Source organism: Bos grunniens, chromosome 2 (assembly GCF_055505025.1).
Source record: "Bos grunniens cultivar Pamir isolate PY7600 chromosome 2, Bosgru_T2T1.0, whole genome shotgun sequence".
Lineage (NCBI taxonomy): Eukaryota > Metazoa > Chordata > Mammalia > Artiodactyla > Bovidae > Bos > Bos grunniens.
The window spans coordinates 24,716,292-24,735,507 of record NC_141166.1 but is presented as its reverse complement, the minus strand read 5'-3'; the positions used below and the strand labels follow the sequence as shown (position 1 = coordinate 24,735,507).

The window sequence follows — 19,216 nt, the reverse complement described above, 5'->3', positions numbered from 1 at the left end:
AAGTATTTTCTTTTTAAGAATTTAAGAGTTTTCTTTAAACATGAAACAGCTTGTCTTACTTTAATTAGGACAGAAGGAACAAGAGCAACAGACAAGATGAAGAAACTTCTTCCAGAAATTTCTGGACCCCAAAGCCCATGAAGCTCTGTACACTCAAGAGTAATTAATATCCAGGTAGGAATAAAAAGGTCAAATTACCAGAGATAAAATTGTCAACATCCATTGGATCATTAAAAAAGCAAGAGAATTTCAGAAAAACATCTGCTTCACTGACAATGCTAAAGACTTTGACTGTTTGGATCACAACAAACTTTGGAAAATTCTTAAAGAGATGGGAATACCAGACCACCTGACCTGCCTCCTGAGAAATCTGTATGCACGTCAAGAAGCAACAGTTAGAACTGGACATGGAACAACGGTCTGGTTCCAAATTGGGAAAGAAGTACATCAAGGCTGTATATTGTCACCCTGCTTATTTAACTTACATGCACAGTACATCATTTGAAATGCCGGGCTGGATGAAACACAAGCTAGAATCAAGACTGCAGGGAGAAATATCAATAACCTCAGATATGCAGATGACACCACCCTAATGCCAGAAGCGAAGAGGAACTAAAGAGCCTCTTGATGAAAGTGAAAGAGGAGAGCAAAAAAATCACTTAAAACTCAACATTCCAGCTCGCGTCAGCACATATGCTAAAACTGGAACGATACAGAGGTTAGCATGGCCCCTGCGCAAGGATGATATGCAAATTTGTGAAGCATTCCATATTAAAAAAAAAACAACAACTCAACATTCAAAAAGCAGATCATGGCATCCTGTCCCATCACTTCATGGCAAACAGATGGGGAAAAAATGAAAACAGTGGCAGATCCTCTTTTTCTTGGCCTCCAAAATCACTGTGAATAGTGACTAAAGCCATTAAATGAAAAGATGCTTGCTCCTTGGAAGAAAAGCTATGACCAGCTAGACAGCATATTAAAAAGCAGAGACGTTAATTTGCCGACAAAGGTCCATCTAGTCAAAGCTATAGTTTTTCCAGTAGTCACGTATGGATGTGAGAGTTGGACCAGAAAGAAGACTGGATGTTGAAGAATTGATGCTTTTGAACTGTGGTGTTGGAAAAGTCTTGAGAGTCCCTTGGACTGCAAGGAGTCAATCCTGCAGTCAATTGACTGCAACCAGTCAATCCTACAAAAAAATCAACCCTGAATATTCACTGGAGCCACTGATGCTGGAACTGAAGCTCCAATACTTTGGCCACCTGATGCAAAGAACTGACTCTTTGGAAAAGACCCTGATGCTGGGAAAGATTGAAGGCAGGAGAAGGGGACGACAGAGGATGAGACGGTTCGTTGGCAAAGAGCCAGACACGAATGAGCCACTGGACTGAACTGAGGGAAAAACAAAACAAAACAAAACAAAACAACAACAACAACAACAAAAAAATCCAACGTTTGCGCATGCCCACTAAAACACCCCCACTGGCCCCCACCCACCGGGCGCTGGCTCAGCCCCCGCCTCTCCCGCGTCTCCTGGTTTCCGGGGGAACTGTGTTACCGTGACACTACTCCGGCTCTCCTTTTTCCGCCCTCCATTGCTTTCTCCGGTGCAATGGCGTCCGGCCTGACGAGGTTGCTGCTGCGAGGTCCCCGTTGCCTCCTGGCAACGGCCGGCCTCACTCTCATCCCGCCTGTTCGGGGAGTGAAGAAGGGATTTCGCGCCGCTTTCCGGTTCCAGAAGGAGTTAGAGCGGTGGCGCCTGCTCCGGTGCCCGCCGCCGCCTGTACGCCGGTAGGAGCCACCGGGGAAAGAGGTTAGGGGTGGCGGTCCTGGAGCCGGGGCGCGCTTCCCCGCGGCTTCGGCCGGGTGGCGGGTAGGGATGCTCATCGCTCGTTTGCTCCTGGCCTGACCCTAGTTGTGCGATAGAGACACCCACGGGTCGTGGACGCGTGGCGGAGGTAAAGGGAATACATTTCTGCTGAGGAGTTGGGCTCATGGCTGCCCCCGACGCTCTTGGAACTCCTGTTTGGAGTCCTGTAGACTGAAACTTGTGAGAAATAAGGCCAGCTAGAGGGTAACCTCGGAGAAGGCAATGGCACCCCACTCCAGTACTCTTGCCTAGAAAATCCCATGGACGGAGGAGCCTGGTAGGCTGCAGTCCATGGGGTCGCTAGAGTCGGACACGACTGAGCAACTTCACTTTCACTTTTCACTTTCATGCATTGGAGAAGGAAATGGCAACCCACTCCAGTATTCTTGCCTGGAGAATCCCAGGGACGGGAAGCCTGGTGGGCTAAAGCGACGCAGCAGCAGCAGAGGGTAAACTATACCCGGGCTTGGGTGTTTTAGCCCCTTTATATTGCTGCCTCAGAATTCCTTGGGTACGGACAAGAGGGAGGAAAGCACAAAACAGTATTGCGATATAGGGCAAGAAAAAGTACACAATCACAAGTCCACTATCCAGAGGAAAGGGAAAACAGTTTGGCTTTAGGTTTTTGCCATTATTAATCTTGTTCTGCTAGTGGAAAGTCTGGTAGGAAGACCCTCAGATCTTTATATAACTCCAGAAAAGATCCCCTTATACGTGAGGTTTTGCATTTTTTAAAATAATGTTTCTTTGACGTGTGTCGTGGTCGTACAAATAGATGCACCTCACTCTTTGATGGCTCCGTTTGATGGGTGTTTGAGTTACTGTTGCTATTACAACCGATGTAACACCGAATAGCTTTGAAGTTACTGCTCCTTTGGAAATTTAGTATGAAAATTGATAGCTATTTTAATATTGCCCTCCCCCCAAAAAAGCCGATCTAGTTTATACACCTGGTAGGAATATATATGTTCATAGTTCTATATTTTTTCAACACAGAATATTAAGTTTTCTCCTAAAAACAATAGTAAAATAGTGTTCCTTCTTAATCTACATTTGGTTATAGTGAGGTTAGTCATTTCAGGCTTTAATAGTTGTTAGAAACTTTATATATTATATAGATTATATATATCTTAATGACTTACAACCCAGATCTTTTTGCAGCCCCTTTTTACTTGAGAGTTTTATTTTTGGTTTATTGTCTTTAGTTTTTAAAAGACCTTTTAGTCGTTCTTGAGAATGATTGTGAAGTTTTAACCTACTTACAATATTGATAACTAGATTTTGTTGCTAATTTTCACTGAATGCTTCCAAATCTTACAATAATGAAATACAAGATAACTATAATATACTTAGTGTTTATGACTTGAACATATGACATTATAATCTGTGTTTCATGTGTAAGTATAAAGCACAGTTCCGTGGTTATAACAGTAGAACCTAAAAGTGAGGCTAAGGTCTTAGTCTCTGTTGATGGACTGCTTTGATGTGGCAGTTGACTCAGAGGGACAATTAATCCAGCAGAGGACCATAAGTAATCAGCTGACATAAGTAATTTTTAGAAAATCAGATTCTGGAATTAAAATGAAGCTCAATCTTCATTTTAAAATTTTCTAAAATTTTATATAATTAAATAAAATTGCATCACAACGAGAAATGTTTGCATCACAGCAACATCTTGTTCTCTTTATTATCTCTTACTGTCTTCTGTTTTACATTTTCAGTTCAGAGAAGCCCAACTGGGATTACCATGCTGAAATACAAGCATTTGGCCCTCGGTTACAGGAAACTTTTTCATTAGATCTTCTCAAAACTGCATTTGTTAATAGCTGCTATATTAAAAGCGAGGAGGCCAAACGCCAAAAACTTGGTATAGAGAAGGAAGCTGTTCTTCTGAACCTCAAAGATAATCAAGAACTATCTGAACAAGGGACATCTTTTTCACAGACATGCCTCACGCAATTTTTTGAGGACGCGTTCCCAGACTTGCCCACTGAAGGCGTTAAAAGTCTGGTTGACTATCTCACCGGTGAGGAAGTTGTGTGTCACGTGGCTAGGAACTTGGCAGTGGAGCAGTTGACGTTGAGTGCGGACTTCCCTGTCCCCCCAGCTGTGTTACGGCAGACTTTCTTTGCAGTGATTGGAGCCCTGCTACACAGCAGTGGACCCGAGAGGACTGCACTCTTCATCAGGGTAGGTGATTGTTAGTTGCACATGCTGGAACATGCTTGAGGTAGAAAGAAACATTTCTTTTTGTACTTTACTTCTTTGTGCTATGACCTTGGCAGGTTACATGTGAATTATTCTCCTGATCCAAACTGAGAAAGACCTAAAGCTTTTTATCAGTTCAGCTCAGTCACTCAGTTGTGTCTGACTCTTTGTGACTCCATGGACTGCAGCACGCCCGGCCTCCCTATCCATCACCAACTCCTGGAGTTGATTCAAACTCATGTCCATTGAGATGGTGATGCCATCCAGCCATCTCATCCTCTGTCATCCCCTTCTCCTCCTGCCTTCAGTCTTTCCCAGCATCAGGGTCTTTTCCAAGAAGTCAGTTCTTGGTATCAGGTTTCAGCATTCAGTCCTTCCAATGAATATTCAGGATTGATTTCCTTTAGGATGGACTGGTTGGATCTCCTTGCAGTCCAAGGGACTCTCAAGAGTCTTCTCCAACACCACAGTTCAAAAGCATCAATTCTTCGGTGCTCAGCTTTCTTTAGTCCAACTTTAACATTCATACATGACTACTGGAAAAACCATAGCTTTGACTAGATGGACCTTTGTTGGCAAAGTAATGTCTCTGCTTTTTAATATGCTGTCTAGGTTGGTCATAACTTTTCTTCCAAGGAACAAGCATCTTTTAATTTCATGGCTGCAGTCACCATCTGCAGTGATTTTGGAGCCCCCCAAAAATAGTCCATCACTGTTTCCACTGTCTCCCCATCTATTTGCCATGAAGTGATGGGACCAGATGCCATAATCCTAGTTTTCTGAATGTTGAGCCTCAGGCCAACTTTTTCACTCTCCTCTTCCACTTTCATCAAGAGGCTCTTTAGTTCCTCTTCGCTTTCTGGCATTAGGGTGGTGTCATCTGCATATCTGAGGTTATTGATGTTTCTCCCTGCAATCTTGATTCTAGCTTGTGCTTCATCCAGCCCGGCATTTCACATGATGTACTCTGCATGTAAAATAAGCATGTACATAAGTACAAGACAATATACAGTCTTGACGTACTCCTTTTCCTATTTGGAACCAGTCTGTTGTTCTATGTCCAGTTCTAATTGTTGCTTCCTGACCTGCATACAGATTTCTCAGGAGGCAGGTCAGGTGGTCTAGTATTCCCATCTCCTTAAGAATTTTCCAGAGTTTGTTGTGATCCACACAATCAAAGGCTTTGGCATAGTCAATAAAGCAGAAGTAGATGTTTTTCTGGAATTCTCTTGCTTTTTCAATGATCCAACAGATGTTGGCAATTTGATCTCTGGTTCCTCTGCCTTTTCTAAAAAAAGCTTTTTATGATAGTATCTTAATTATTTTTATGATAGTATCTTAATTATTCTTGAATAATTAGAGGTGAATTAAATATTAAATTTAGTGTTTACCTCATGGCAGGACTGCAAGCCATGTTTTTAGCTTTACATCCTAAGGGACAAGGGTAGTGCCTGCACAGTAGAGGCTCAGGAGTTTAGTGAGTGAATGAGTCCAAAGCACACCGCTGGAGGGCCTAGTGTGGTTTGGCAGCTCCTTGCTTAAGTACCAGCTGCTATTCTGCTTTTCTGAGTGATACAGTCTTGGATTTCTGAGTCCCTATTATGGGCTTTGCTGGTGGCTCAGACGGTAAAGAATCCCCCTGCAATGCAGGAGACCTAGGTTCAATCCCTGGATCAGCATGGCTACCCACTCCAGTATTCTTGGCTGGAAAATCCCATGGACAGAGGAGCCTGGCGGGATACAGTCCATGGGGTTGCAAAGAGTCAGACACAACTGAGTGAGTAACACTTTCATTATATACACCAAATTCCTTGTTAGCCAGTAGCTTGCCTAATTAAAATACTTGAGTAATTGGTATGATTTAACTCCACTGTCCTTTTAGAAGTTGTCAATTGGGAGAAGTTTTATTCTTTGCTTTTGGATGAAAACATGAGTTTTGGTCTTTCTTACATAAATCATTCAAGTCACAAAAAAGAGTCTTGACTCAGGCCTTTGAAATTAGTTGTTTTAAACTAGTTTCCCTTACTGTTGGAATCTATGTATTTAGTTTTGACACTTAAGTTGATCTGATCATTTTGATCAAGAAGGATACTTGCATTAACCAGCACTCAGACTTCATTCAGAGTTAAGGTCTCCCTTCCAACTTCCCAGCCAGGACTTATCTGTCTGTCTGTCTTATGGAAGCAGGTTTTTAACTGACACCTCTGGAGATGGAGCTGAGGGAAATAGAAGGAAGGGAAGGCAGAAGGTGTTTACTTGACTTGATGGCTGAAAGCTGGTTTAGTGCTTTCTGAGTCTGCTCACTGTTTAAACAGACACTAGTGAGCATTTTGTTCCCAGCTGGAACCTTACAACCATGTACCTTCATGTGGGCATTGGCTGTCAGCTTCTAGTTTTCTGGATAGGGTTCCTTTCAAAATGACATCCCTGCTATGAATCCCACCTCAGGTCTTAAGGATTTTTATACCCCTGACATCAGGTGCAGACTTCGGCCCCATTACTGCAGGTAACTTCTGCCAGACTGTCGCCTTAAGCGGGAGTGTTTGTTGACTGCCAGTTGACTGAACATCCATTGCCTCATTCGGAGGCCAGGGGACCCTTTGAAGCCCTCTAGGAGAAGGCAATGGCACCCAACTCCAGTACTCTTGCCTGGAAAATCCCATGGATGGAGGAGCCTGGTAGACTACAGTCCATGGGGTCGCTAAAAGTCGGACACGACCGAGTGACTTCACTTTCACTTTTCACTTTCCTGCATTGGAGAAGGAAATGGCAACCCACTCCAGTGTTCCTGCCTGGAGAATCCCAGGGATGGGGGAGCTTGGTGGGCTGCCGTCTATGGGGTCACACAGAGTTGGACACAACTGAAGCAACTTAGCAGCAGCAGCAACAGCAGGCCTGAGGTGAAAAGGAAAGCCTCGCTTGCCCCCTCTTTCCCCTGCAATTAAACATTTTTTTATAAAGAAATTCTAACAAAATCCTCCCTTGATTTCCATTCTCTCCCAATCACTATAGCTTATGTAGAGTCTTAGAACTATCTAAACAATTTTTGGTCACCATTTTGAAATTTTCACAGGGTAGTCATGAGACCATTTTGGAAATACTTGTTTACCATATTTTAGTGCCTCTGTTGACAGTTCCAATTATAGATCCTCAGGTCTCCCGCATTATAGATAGACGCTTTACTGTCTGAGCCACCAGGGAAGTCTATAGATCCTCAAAGAGATAGATGATTCAAATATCTTACTTCTCAGTCAAGAGCTGTGACATCTCCCATAGTAGAACTTACTGTGTTAGTGGTATAGTGTGAGGACAGCCACTCTCCATAGTGGAACTGACTGGTTTGAATGGTCTTATTTCATTCATTTGCTCACCTAATATTTATTGTTTCCTGTGTGCCAGGCACTGTGCCAAGCACTGGAACCAGAGTTTAATAGGATTCAGTCTTTGCTCACAGCTCATAGGCAGAGAGAGTAGAATGTGGACAGTGCCCTCAGGTATTATAAAGTGTAGAGGGAACTCAGGGGAGGCAACTACTATTTCCAGCAGGATTAGGGAAGTTTTAGAGAAGTGACATTTGCCCCAAGAAGGTCATTCCAGGAAGAAACCTTGAGCATATTCCCTTTGCTGTACAACATACGCTTGTACTTTATTTATTTTATATTGAGTTGCCCAAAAAGTTTCTTTAGGTTATTCTGTCACATCTTATGGAAAAACCCAAATGGACTTTTTTGGTCAACCGAATACATACTAGCTCATACCTTTTAATCGCATTAAATTTTAAAGTTTCTGTTAGAAGTGAACTTTAAATTATGGTCCTTATTTTCCTTATACTAATTTAAATGTATAAATTATGTTTTTATATGCAGGACTTCTTAATTACTCAAATGACAGGAAAAGAACTCTTTGAGATTTGGAAGATAATAAATCCCATGGGGCTACTGGTACAAGAACTGAAGAAAAGGAATATTTCAGTTCCTGAATCTAGACTCACTAGGCAATCTGGAAGCACCACAGCTTTGCCTGTGTATTTTGTTGGCTTATACTGGTTAGTAACATTTTAATCTTTATAATATTGATCAGAAGTCTTAAAAACTGACTTTTCACAGTTCTTTAATAAACCTCGAATTGCATTAAAGCATTTTTTGAAAACCTCATTCCCTTGGTGATCTAGTCACTAACTACTTCCTTTCCTGCTGGTCATCCTTAGGGGAAGGTAGGTAATCTGTGGTTTGCTAATAGTAGCTTTTGTTAACCAACCATTTACGATGGAAATCTCATAGAGTATCCTGCTAATCTAAACATTTCTTTAAAAAAAATTTGACTTGTAATAGAGATTTAACCCCAGTCCACACTTGTAACAGCTTCAATTGAGCCTAGAACTGAAAAAGAAATTGAACGTTGCCCATCAAAATAAGTCAGCCCATGCTGAGAACTTTTAGGTTTCTTAGTAACAGTCGACCTGCCTCAGGTTGATTTCAGGTGGATAGAAGTGTTAAGTGTAAACTATGAAAATATTTACGATGACTTTTAAAATTTAGGTAAATATTTTTCTGATTTTATATGATGTAGGACTTCATAGGTATAAAAGCAGTGGAAGACATTGCAAAGGAGAAAATTGATGGTGGTGTAAGATGTTGCATCTTTAATTTTAATTGAAGTGCAAAGCAAAATGAGATGCTCTTGCTTTTCAGATTGGCAAGCTTTAAATGCATCCTTCATCAGCAGTTCATACACTGCTGGTAGAAAGAAAAGAAAAGGCATGATATTTCTGATAGTTTTGGTGAATATTGCTGCGAAAATTAGACCAGGGAAAACTGATCTGTGTGCTTTGTTTTATGATGCACCGTGTAATTTCAGGCTATTGTTGGGTTTTTTTCCTAGTGATAAAAAGCTGATTGCAGAAGGCCCTGGGGAGACGGTACTGGTTGCAGAAGAAGAAGCTGCTCGAGTGGCACTTAGGAAACTCTACGGGTTCACTGAGAATCGCCAGCCCTGGGACTACTCTAGGCCCAAAGAGCCTGTGAGAGCAGAAAAGACCATTGCTGCCAGCTAGCCAGCCAGAGATGTGCAGCCTGAAACTTGTGAGCAAAACAGCGAGACTAACAAACGTCAAAAGATGATCCAAGCTGGACGTTTTTTAAATTGTAAAGAAATATGTCTTATTCCTCATACTGAATTCCTAAGATTGAACAAATGTTTATCAGGTCACTTCTTTTATTTTCTTTTTAGTCATTTTTGTTCTGTCAAAAATCTTTTGATCTTTTGGTATTTTCCTGATAAATTTTAACTCAAATTCTTCATCTTATTATTGTATTTAAATTGTACAGTTAGGTGTATTTTATTCCTTTCTGACTTTGAAGTATCATAATTTGTATATTTTACATGAAGTTTGCTGTAATGCCAATTAAAAAAAGTTATTCTTCATGTATTTCATTGTAGCTTAATTTGATTTACCCAGATTAGTGAACCCTGCCTCTCTAATACAGTTTTAGCTAAAATAGTTATAACTCTTAACTTTTAGAAATGTAAGGTGCTGATTATAACAATTAGGCATTTACGATAACTTAGGTGGCGACTACTGAGCCTGTGTTCTTAGAGCCTGTGGTCCATGGTGAGAGAAGCCTCGGTTTAAAATTCTGTATGCAAGTTAATTTCATAGCTATTTAATTTCTATAAAATGAATGGCAGGGATGTACATTTTATGCTTTCAAAATAAAACATGAAAATCAAAAGCAGATTAAAATGTTGAAGCTAATGGAAAAATAAAGTATGTATTTATCAATTTAGTATTCCATAATCATGGTGACCATGTCCCAAGCACAGCTCTTAAATATTTCTACACAGTTAATTCAGTAGAAGACACATCTTAAGAGTGTGTCTTTCTGATTCTTTAATCCTTTGTGTTTAATTTAGTAATCTTCCTACTGCAAATTCCCTTTATTTCTTTTAAACTTTTTGGCAACAGTAATAATTTTCAGTTTTAGTCTGCCAGCAGTCACTCCCCAGAAGTTAACAAGAAAAGTGGGAGTTGAGAATAGAAAAGAGGTAAAATGTTTAAATTGGTAACACTTTTTGCCATGAAATCTTTTTGTAAAGGAAGATGAAGAATCTTTGAAACTCCTAACCAGTCTCAGGCAAGCAGTTTCAAAGCGGACTTAATATCATCTAGGAGGACTTACTGAAGAAGGAAATGGCAAGCCACTGCAGTATTCTTGCCTGGGAAATCCCATAGATGGAGGAGCACAGTGGACTTTAGGGGTCGCAAAGGGTTGGATGCAACTTGGCGACTAAACAAGGTGAAAAAAGAAGACTTATAGCTATGACAGCTAACACAGAGACTGCTTTCGAAGGGGAGTTTGAGAATTACCTAGTTGGCTGGATTGGTTAGGTTAAGTGTAAACTCTTTCATCTTTCTTTTGAGAGTAATTCCAACTCCTCTAATAATTCAGCACAGGGATAGAGGACCAAACCCAATAGTGAAATGGTACCCTTAAACGTATCATCCACAAGTAAATACATCAAGTATCTCATTGACAACATAGGAGAAAAGAGATACTATATAAAAAGTTTCTGGGAAGCAAAAGATGGTATGTGTCCTCCAACCACTTCTCATCCAGCATGTGCTAGACCAATGTTCTAGTTTTATTTTAGTTGAATATTTTTTCCCAAAAGTCTTTGGAGAACTTAGTTGTAAACTGAGTAATCCTTTTTTTTTTTCTGAATAATCCTTTCCTTCTCTGTAAATTCTATGGATATATTTCTCCTGCTCAGGGCAGTTTGCAGGACCGTAATCTACAAGTTTGGAGGGGAATTATCTTCACCCTTAGGTTTTTCAATCTGCTAATCCTTGAATGCTTTTAGGGTTACACGTGCAACAAGTCTAGGTCTCTAGTTCATAAAAACTACTTTGTAGTGTGGCGTTGGAGAAGGAAATGGCAACCCACTCCAGTGTTCTTGCCTGGAGAATCCCAGGGACCGAGAGCCTGGTGGGCTGCTGTCTATGGGGTCGCAGAGTCGGACACGACTGAAGTGACTTAGCAGCAGCAGCAGCAGTGTGGCGTTAGTTGCTCAGTTGTGTCCGACTCTGCGACCCCGTGGACTGTAGCCTGCCAGGCCCCTCTGTCTATGGAATTCTCCAGGCAAGAATACTGGGAGTGGGTAGCCAATCGTTCTTCAGGGGATCTTCCGACCCAGGGATTGAACCTGGGTCTCCTTCTTTGCAGGCAGATTCTTTACCATCTGAAACACCAGAGAAGCCGGTACCTTTAAAAAGCACCAATCAAAATACCATGAACTAGAATGTAGAAGACAATTAATACACTCTCGCCCTTCCATGTGAAATAGCTTGACACTTGGGACCAACTTGAACGACTACTTAATTTGCTATATGAGAGTAAGTATTACAGAAGTTTGATGTGTGGGCAAGAGGACCATGTGGGTATGAGGGTGTTGCCAAAGGACTGTACCCAAGAGCACTCAGTGACCATTCCAGGACCCCTTTTTGACTGATGTTTAGTCCATGTTGAGAAGACAGTCGTTATAACCGTGGGAAGTTGGTGGCATATGAAAGCACTGACTAAACCTTGGTACTGGAGAAGAAAGATGTTGAAGTTATTTACTTTGAAATTCAGACACTCCCATCCTCCAGTTTCCTCAGCCCCAAAAAAGTTCCTTATCCAAAAGTGTAATATTGATGTCTATAGACTCAGTTATCTAAGCCTTATTTTTTTTACTATAGTTCATATATTATTATATGCATATATAAAATAGGGCATATTATTCTCAAAAGTATCTTATGTGGTTTTAAGGAAGTGAAATATTAGTAAAAACTATCTCTGCAACTATACATTATAGTAAGTGAAGTAAGTCAGAAAAAAATACCATATGGTATCACTTATATGTGGAATCCAAAATATGGCACAAATGAATGTAATTATGAAACAAAAACAAACTCACAGATACAGAGAACAAACTTGTGGTTGCCAGTGGGGATGGGAGAGGATAGACTGGAACTTCTATATTACATATTGAATCGATAAACAAGGTCCTACTGTTGGGAACTGTACTCAGTATTCTGGGATAAACCAAAACGGAAAAGAATATTAAAGGAATGTATGTATGTGGATAACTGAGTCACTTTGCTGTACAACAGAAATTAACACAACATTGTAAATCAACTACACTTTAATTTTAAAAAAGGCAAAAAAACTCCCCCCAAACTTTTATCCTAGTTAGGAATGAAACAAACGAGACTGTTTTTTAGTGCTCAGCATTTTAGGGATTTTGGCCACAAGATGGTGTTCTAACCCTACTTCTCAGTGAAGTATTAGTAGCATGCAAAGTAACATTAGGGGGAACACTTTTCTCCCCAAACAGGAAAGACTGATTACATAGAATTATAGTGAAATATGACTTTTCTAGACCTCTTACAGCTCTCTTCTGCGAGCTCGCCTTTTCTGAGCAATTCACTTCTGATGAAAGAGCCAATGTTTGGAGCTCTTTTTATCTTTACTAGAAAAGTGAAAATTTAAGGGTTGTCATAGATAATATGTTCAAAAGACCTTTTTTTTTCTTCTTTTTTTGGCCCCTTCTTGTTATTCTTTCCTCCTCATTTTTATGATGGAAGAAAATGCACTGCAGAAGCAAGGGACACTGTCCGTCTTGACACCAGATGTTGCCATCCTTCTCGTGGGGGTAGGGAAGGGTGGGGTCCAGCTCACAGCTTTCCCCAGCTGCAGGCAGCCCCTTGAGGATGCCCAGCAGGCAGCATGCTGCACACCTCTGCATCTTCAGGCCCACCTTTTTTCTTCCCTTCAGCAGATCCCTGAGTCGTCTCCATTGGTGAAGCCCTCCAGCATGGTCGCTAGATTCTAGAACCATGGTTCACAACTTCTGTTGCTTCTCAGAGCATTTGAAAGCCACAGTTCTTTCTGGGATACCAAGGCTGATTGCTAGACTGAATTGAATCTTGCAAACTGAGGACAATTTTTCCAAGAAAAAAAATGCATGCAGTCAAAAATCATAACCACAAGCACACAGGCTCCTGAAAGAAGCAAGCTTTCTTGATATTAGTAGTATCTGTGCTTCCCACTCAGTGTTCATGGGCTCTTGTTCAATAACCTGGCTACCTGTTAGGTCTCACTAACGACCAAAGAGTAAGGGTTTTAAGAAAATTTTCTGAGATGGAGAAAATGGAATACGTTAGTTTATTCCCCTTCAATTGAGGAGGAACCCATTATTTGAGTATTCATAGAACACTTTTTTAACCTATCTGTTGTGCAGTAAAATTGCACAGTGAACCTGTGACTTTATTTTAATGAGTTTGGAGAAGAGAAGAGAAATGAGGACATTGTCAGCTGGAGAAGGACATTTCTAGTTAGACGAGGAAGGTCTACCTGACTCTCTGATGACACTTCCTTTACATAAACTATTGGTATCAGCGTCTCTACAGCAAGACAACATGTCAGTAAGAGATATTTATCAGCAGACAATACAGTTAATGAGGCAAATGCAGTCAAAACAGCACAACCCTCAGACTAACAACAACGATCACCATTAGGTCAGGCTCCTGACAACCTGCCGCTCAGGTTTTGATCCTGGGATTGCTTTTTGTCCAAGAGGGACAAGCATGAAGGCCTCCAGTCTTCTCTTTACCTTCTGCAGATGGGATTATAAACTTCAAAGTTTTTTGTTATTTTTTATTAAACTTTGTTTCTAATGTGGACCATTTTAAAGTCTTTATTGAACTCGTTACAATAATTATGTTTTGGTTTTTTGTCCCCAAGGCACATGGAGTCTTAGTTCCTCAATCAGGGAATGCACCCCCTGCGTTAGAAGGCAAAGTCTTAACCACTGGACCACCAGGGAAGACCCAGGATTACAAACTTTAGATGAAAGAGGTACAGCATTAAGAAGTTAAAAAAACTTGTTTACATTTTGCTACCTCATATACAGTAATTTAATCTGCAAGCAACAATGTACCTGGTATTGTGTAGAGTACTGGTTTCTCATTTAGCAAATTCCTCCTTTAAATCACAACTGCCTCCTTTTTTCTTCAAGATTTCAGTGAGTGTGAGAGGTACGGTTTGGGGAATCTTGAAAGAAATGGAGCTTAGCCAGTGGTGTTGTCTACTCTTTGGCCGTCCAAAGTGGACTCTTGGTAGGACACAGTGTCTTTCTGCATCACAGGACGTCAAGGACATAGCAATCGGCCATCAGCTTACAAAAAACCTCACCTCTCCTAGGGAGTCACCACCAATCACAGCTACTCCGCTTGTTCCCAGCAAACTCCACCCTTCCTCTTTCAGTTTTTAGGTCCTTCAGTGTGGAGCTCAGGTGTCCTTCAGTTTTTAATTTTCAGAAAAACAAAGAGCTACAGGGACAAAAGCCACTCCTTTGTGTCTTTTTGTAAAAATGATTGGCATTTTTTTCAGGTCATCTGTCATCATTTCCTTTTCAGGACAAAGACTCAAAGGCTGACAAGACAGCACTTTCAACTTATTTGGGTCAGTGCCCACTCTTTTTCCATTGTGTCTCAGGTGAATTGAAATCCCCATCTCATTAAGTGTCCAAGGAGTGAGTTTCCTGGTTGTTGATCTCCACTTTTCCATAAGTTTACCATTTTGTGACCTTAGGGAAATCGCAGCCAATCTCCTGTCCAACTTCAATGTGACATCTAATCCACATAAGAATTGTTTGCTCAAATATCTACATAGCAAATAAAGATTCTGATACCCAGTTCCAGCTTGTGCGGGGGTTTTCCCCACACCAGCTGAGGGTCCTACAATTCAACTCAATTCCAACACTACCCACCTGAAGAGAGCATCAGATTCCACAGATTAAGGGCTCATAAGACTGCTCCATTTGACATGCCAAGTGCAAGCCCAGGTTGCCATTGACCCACTGGCTATAAATGAGAGGTTTCCATGACCTCTCCTTGGGTTCAATAAATTTGCCAGAGCAGCTCCCAGAATGCAGAGGAATATTTCATTTACTAGATTACTGGTTTCTTATAAGAGGACATAAGAACAGCCAGATGGAAGAGACCAATAGGGCAAGGGCTGAGGGAAGGGCAAGGGCAAGGAGTTTTCAAGGAGCATGGTGCCCTCCCTGTATCTCAACTGTTGAGTTCACCAATCCAGGAGCTCTGCAAGCCGTCATCTTGGGTTTTCACAGAGACTTCATGTCATAACCTGCTGCTGTTGCTGCTGTTTAGTTGCTAAGTTGGGTCTGACTCTTGGCAACCCCAAGGACTGTAGCCCATCAGGCTCCTCTGTCCAGGGGATTTCCCAGGCAAGAATGCTGGAGTGGGCTGCCATTTCCTTCTCCAGGGCATCTTTCTGACCCAGGGATTGAACTCGCATCTCCTGCACTGGCAGACAGATTCTTTACCACTGAGCCACCTGGTTTCATAAGCATGATTGGTGAAATCATTGGCCATCAGTGACTGATAGAACCTCTAGCCAGCCCCCCAGCCCGAGGTTGGGGTGTGGGGCCCCCGAATCAGATGGTTGGTATTCCTCATGACCAGTCCCCATCCCTGGGAGCTGCAAGTTATTTTAACATATTAACATAACAAAAGGCACCTTTACTGTGCTTCTCACTTAAGACATTCCAAGGGTTTTGGGAGTTCTGTGCCAGAAGCTGGGATGAGGAACAAATACTGTATATATATATTTTTATTATAAATCAAAACAGCACAGCAAATATAATCTTTTACCCCAGGTCTGTCATATTTGTGGCAATCTCTGTATTTTAAATGTATTCGTTTCCTTCAAAGTTTTCATAAATGTTATCATTTGAAGGCAAGGCCTTCAGACCTACTAAGTGTATCAAAAGATAAAAGTTGAACTTTAGAAAAATAATTCGATGAACTTTCCCCCTAAATCCAGGAATTATAAACAAGTTTTACAAATCAGCTCTCTGGGCTGGGAATATCCCCTGGAGAAGGGCTTGGCAACCCACTGCAGTATTCTTGCCTGGAGAATCTCCATGGACAGAGGTGCCTGCAGGGCCTATAGTCCATGGGGTCACAAGAGTCAGACATGACTGAGCAACTAAGCACAAGCACAGGAGTCAGCCAGGATCGAAGCTGGGTATTGACTGGAGTATAAAAAAAGTTAAACTGAAGCCTATTGTACAGAGTGAAGTAAGCCAGAAAGAAAAACACCAATACAGGATACTAACGCATATATATGGAATTTAGAAAGATGGTAACTGCCGGGGTCCAGCCCCGATGGATCCAGGGGTTTCGAAGGGGAGACGGCATCGGCGATCAGGAAACAACAGCTTATTTAAATGTTAATTAAAGATATAAAGAGTGATTAAATAAGGATAGCTCAGTGAGGAAATTCAGTGGAGAAAAGAGGCTGAATAATTCAGCCAGAAGGTGAGAGAAAGAACGACATGGGGAGACCAAGTTTCGGTGAACAAGGCCCGTACTTTATTTTCCAAAGTAGTTTTTATACCTTAAGTTATTATGCATAGAGGATAATGGGGGAAGGGGTAGAGTCATGCAGCAAGCCAGGCTTTCTTCCTGCAAACTTATCATATGCAAAAGCTTAGGTGATTTGTATCATCTTCTGGCCCAGAGGCCTGTTAACATTTTAAGACCCTTTCTTCAGAAAACTTATTTTTCTCTAAAGGTGATTAGTCAGGTGCCACCCTCCAAAAGCATTAAAGTTGCATTCCTATAGGGCAAAGGTGTGGTGGGCTATAACAAGAAAAAGAATTAACTCAAGGGTCCAAGGTTACAAACATTAAAGCTACTACTAACACCAATCATATTAATCAATACACTGCCAGGGACACAGTAGTTAAGGGATATGGAGACTTAGCAGCAAACATTGGCCCAACAAGTGAAAAACCCTTCACCAATACAATTTCTAATCAATCTTTTAACTGCTCAGAGGAATCTGTATTTAGACAGTTTAGAACATCTCATGCCTCTCACAGTTGGGAGGCTCTGAGCAATCACATGTGGCCGGAAAAACCTATTCAGGCAGGCTAGAGGACTTCCAAAGGAGTTTGTAGGTTGAAACACTATCACACCCAGGAACTTTATTAACTGGAGCTGTAAGTTAACTCTTTTTTTCAGAGAGAGGTAGTGGGGGACAGCCCCCCGTAAAGTCAGAGGTGTAGGTGAGAGCACAAAGCAGAAAGTAGTCAGACTCTGGTTTTAGGGGTAGATGCTCGAGAATTTCCAGGGGGACTCCTGAGGCTCGATCCCGCCTTTGCGTATGCCGAGCCTCCTTCCTCATGACCTTTGCCATGAGTGGAGCTCCTCACCGCCGGCCGGCTCCCGGCAGGTAACGATAACCCTGTATGCAAGACACCAAAAGAGACACAAATGTATAGAACAGTCTTTTGAACTCTGTGGGAGAGGGCGAGGGTGGGAAGATTTGGGAGAATGGCATTGAAACATGTATATTATCATATGTGAAACGAATCGCCAGTCCAGGTTCTATGCATGATACAGGATGCTCGGGGCTGATGCACTGGGATGACCAAGAGGGATGGGATGGGGAGGGAAGTCGGAGGGCGGTTCAGGATGGGGAACACGTGTACACCTGTGGTGGGTTCATGTTGATGTATGGCAAAACCAGTACAATATTGTAAAGTAATAAAAAATAAAAACCTAAAAAATAAAAATGTTAATAGAAACTGCAATAGAAACTGGAGACCAGAAGAGGGAGCTCTCACACCTGTGAAGACAGATGAGCCCAACAAAGAAAAATACTTTTCTTTTCTGGCAAGGACTCAGCCAGTGGGAAGCCATGAACCCTTTTTATCACAGCTCCTCAACTTCCTGTTCTCCTCTATAAAAGCATTTCCTTCTCTTGCCACGGGTGTAGATAGTACTCCTCTCACCGTAGTTGCATATCCCAAATTGTAATTCTCTGCCTATCCTGAATAAACCCATCTTTGCTGAATGCCATAACATGGCATTCTACATGTTTTAGGTCAACAGGAGGAAGGGCTAAAGATGAGTAAGTTGAGAGGATAAAATGAAAAAGAGAGGATATACAAATATATTAAAGCTCAACATTCAGAAAACTAAGATCATGGCATCTGGTCCCATCACTTCATGGGAAATAGATGTGGAAACAGTGGAAACAGTGTCAGACTTTATTTTTCTGGGCTCCAAAATCACTGAAGATGGTGATTGCAGTCATGAAATTAAAAGACGCTTACTCCTTGGAAGGAAAGTTATGACCAACCTAGATAGCATATTCAAAAGCAGATATTACCTTGCCAACAAAGGTCCATCTAGTCAAGGCTATGGTTTTTCCAGTGGTCATATATGGATATGAGACTGTGAAGAAAGCTGAGCACCGAAGAATTGATGCTTTTGAACTGTGGTGTTGGAGAAGATTCTTGAGAGTCCCTTGGACTGCAAGGAGATCCAACCAATCCATCTTAAAGGAGATCAGTCCTGGGTGTTCACTGGAAGGACTGATGCTGAAGCTGAAACTCCAATACTTTGGCCACCTCATGTGAAGAGTTGACTCATTGGAAAAGACCGTGATGCTGGGAGGGATTGGGGGCAGGAGGAGAAGGGGACGACAGAGGATGAGATGGCGGGATGGCATCGCTGACTCAATGGATGTTGAGTCTCAGTGAACTCCGGGAGTCGGTGATGGACAGGGAGGCCTGGCATGCTGCGATTCATGGGGTCGCAAAGAGTCGGACACGACTGAGCAACTGAACTGAACTGAACTGAGCTGAACTGAACTATACTAGCATGTTTGCTAGAATACAAGTGGTCTTAGGTAACCATTCAAAATAATTCTTTGGCATTTACACTTAAATCAGGAAAACAATTGTCCCCTTTCTCCCTTCTCTCTTGGTTAATAATCAAGGTTGTTATTGTTCACTTGCTGAGTCACATCCGATTCTTTACGACCCCATGGACAGTAGCTAGAGAATACTAGGGAAGGTTGCCATTTCCTTCTCCAGGGGATCTACCCAAATCAAGGGATCAAACCCGAGGCTCCTGCTTGGCAGGTGGATTCTTTACCTCTGAACCACCTGGAAGCCCTAACAATCAAGGTATCCACATTTAAATAGTTGCAAACAGCAAGACTCAGTCCATCTGACAAATAATTGTAAAGAACAAACTGGTGAAGAGTTGAA

General features: G+C 41.7%; 1 protein-coding gene and 1 pseudogene across 1 annotated transcript; both read left to right on the top strand.

Annotated features, from left to right (window-relative positions):
• The first annotated feature begins 681 nt into the window (after positions 1–681).
• LOC147377768 (U6 spliceosomal RNA) lies at positions 682–776 on the top strand (annotated as a pseudogene).
• Positions 777–1,597: 821 nt separating this feature from the next.
• Positions 1,598–9,509, top strand: MRPL44 (mitochondrial ribosomal protein L44). Its single transcript, XM_086365787.1, has 4 exons — positions 1,598–1,794; positions 3,595–4,063; positions 7,948–8,126; positions 8,963–9,509. Exons 1-4 carry the CDS (start codon positions 1,616–1,618, stop codon positions 9,132–9,134), a joined length of 999 nt encoding a protein of 332 aa, XP_086221913.1. The 5' UTR covers positions 1,598–1,615; the 3' UTR covers positions 9,135–9,509.
• Positions 9,510–19,216: the final 9,707 nt, after the last annotated feature.

Excerpts from the sequence above, each read along its gene's own strand:
- MRPL44 (XM_086365787.1), top strand. The coding sequence starts at position 1,616 with ATGGCGTCCGGCCTGACGAGGTTGCTGCTGCGAGGTCCCCGTTGCCTC. Across the intron at positions 4,064-7,947 it reads GGACTGCACTCTTCATCAGG|GACTTCTTAATTACTCAAAT; the intron begins GTAGGTGATTGT and ends TTTTATATGCAG. Across the intron at positions 8,127-8,962 it reads TATTTTGTTGGCTTATACTG|TGATAAAAAGCTGATTGCAG; the intron begins GTTAGTAACATT and ends TTTTTTTCCTAG.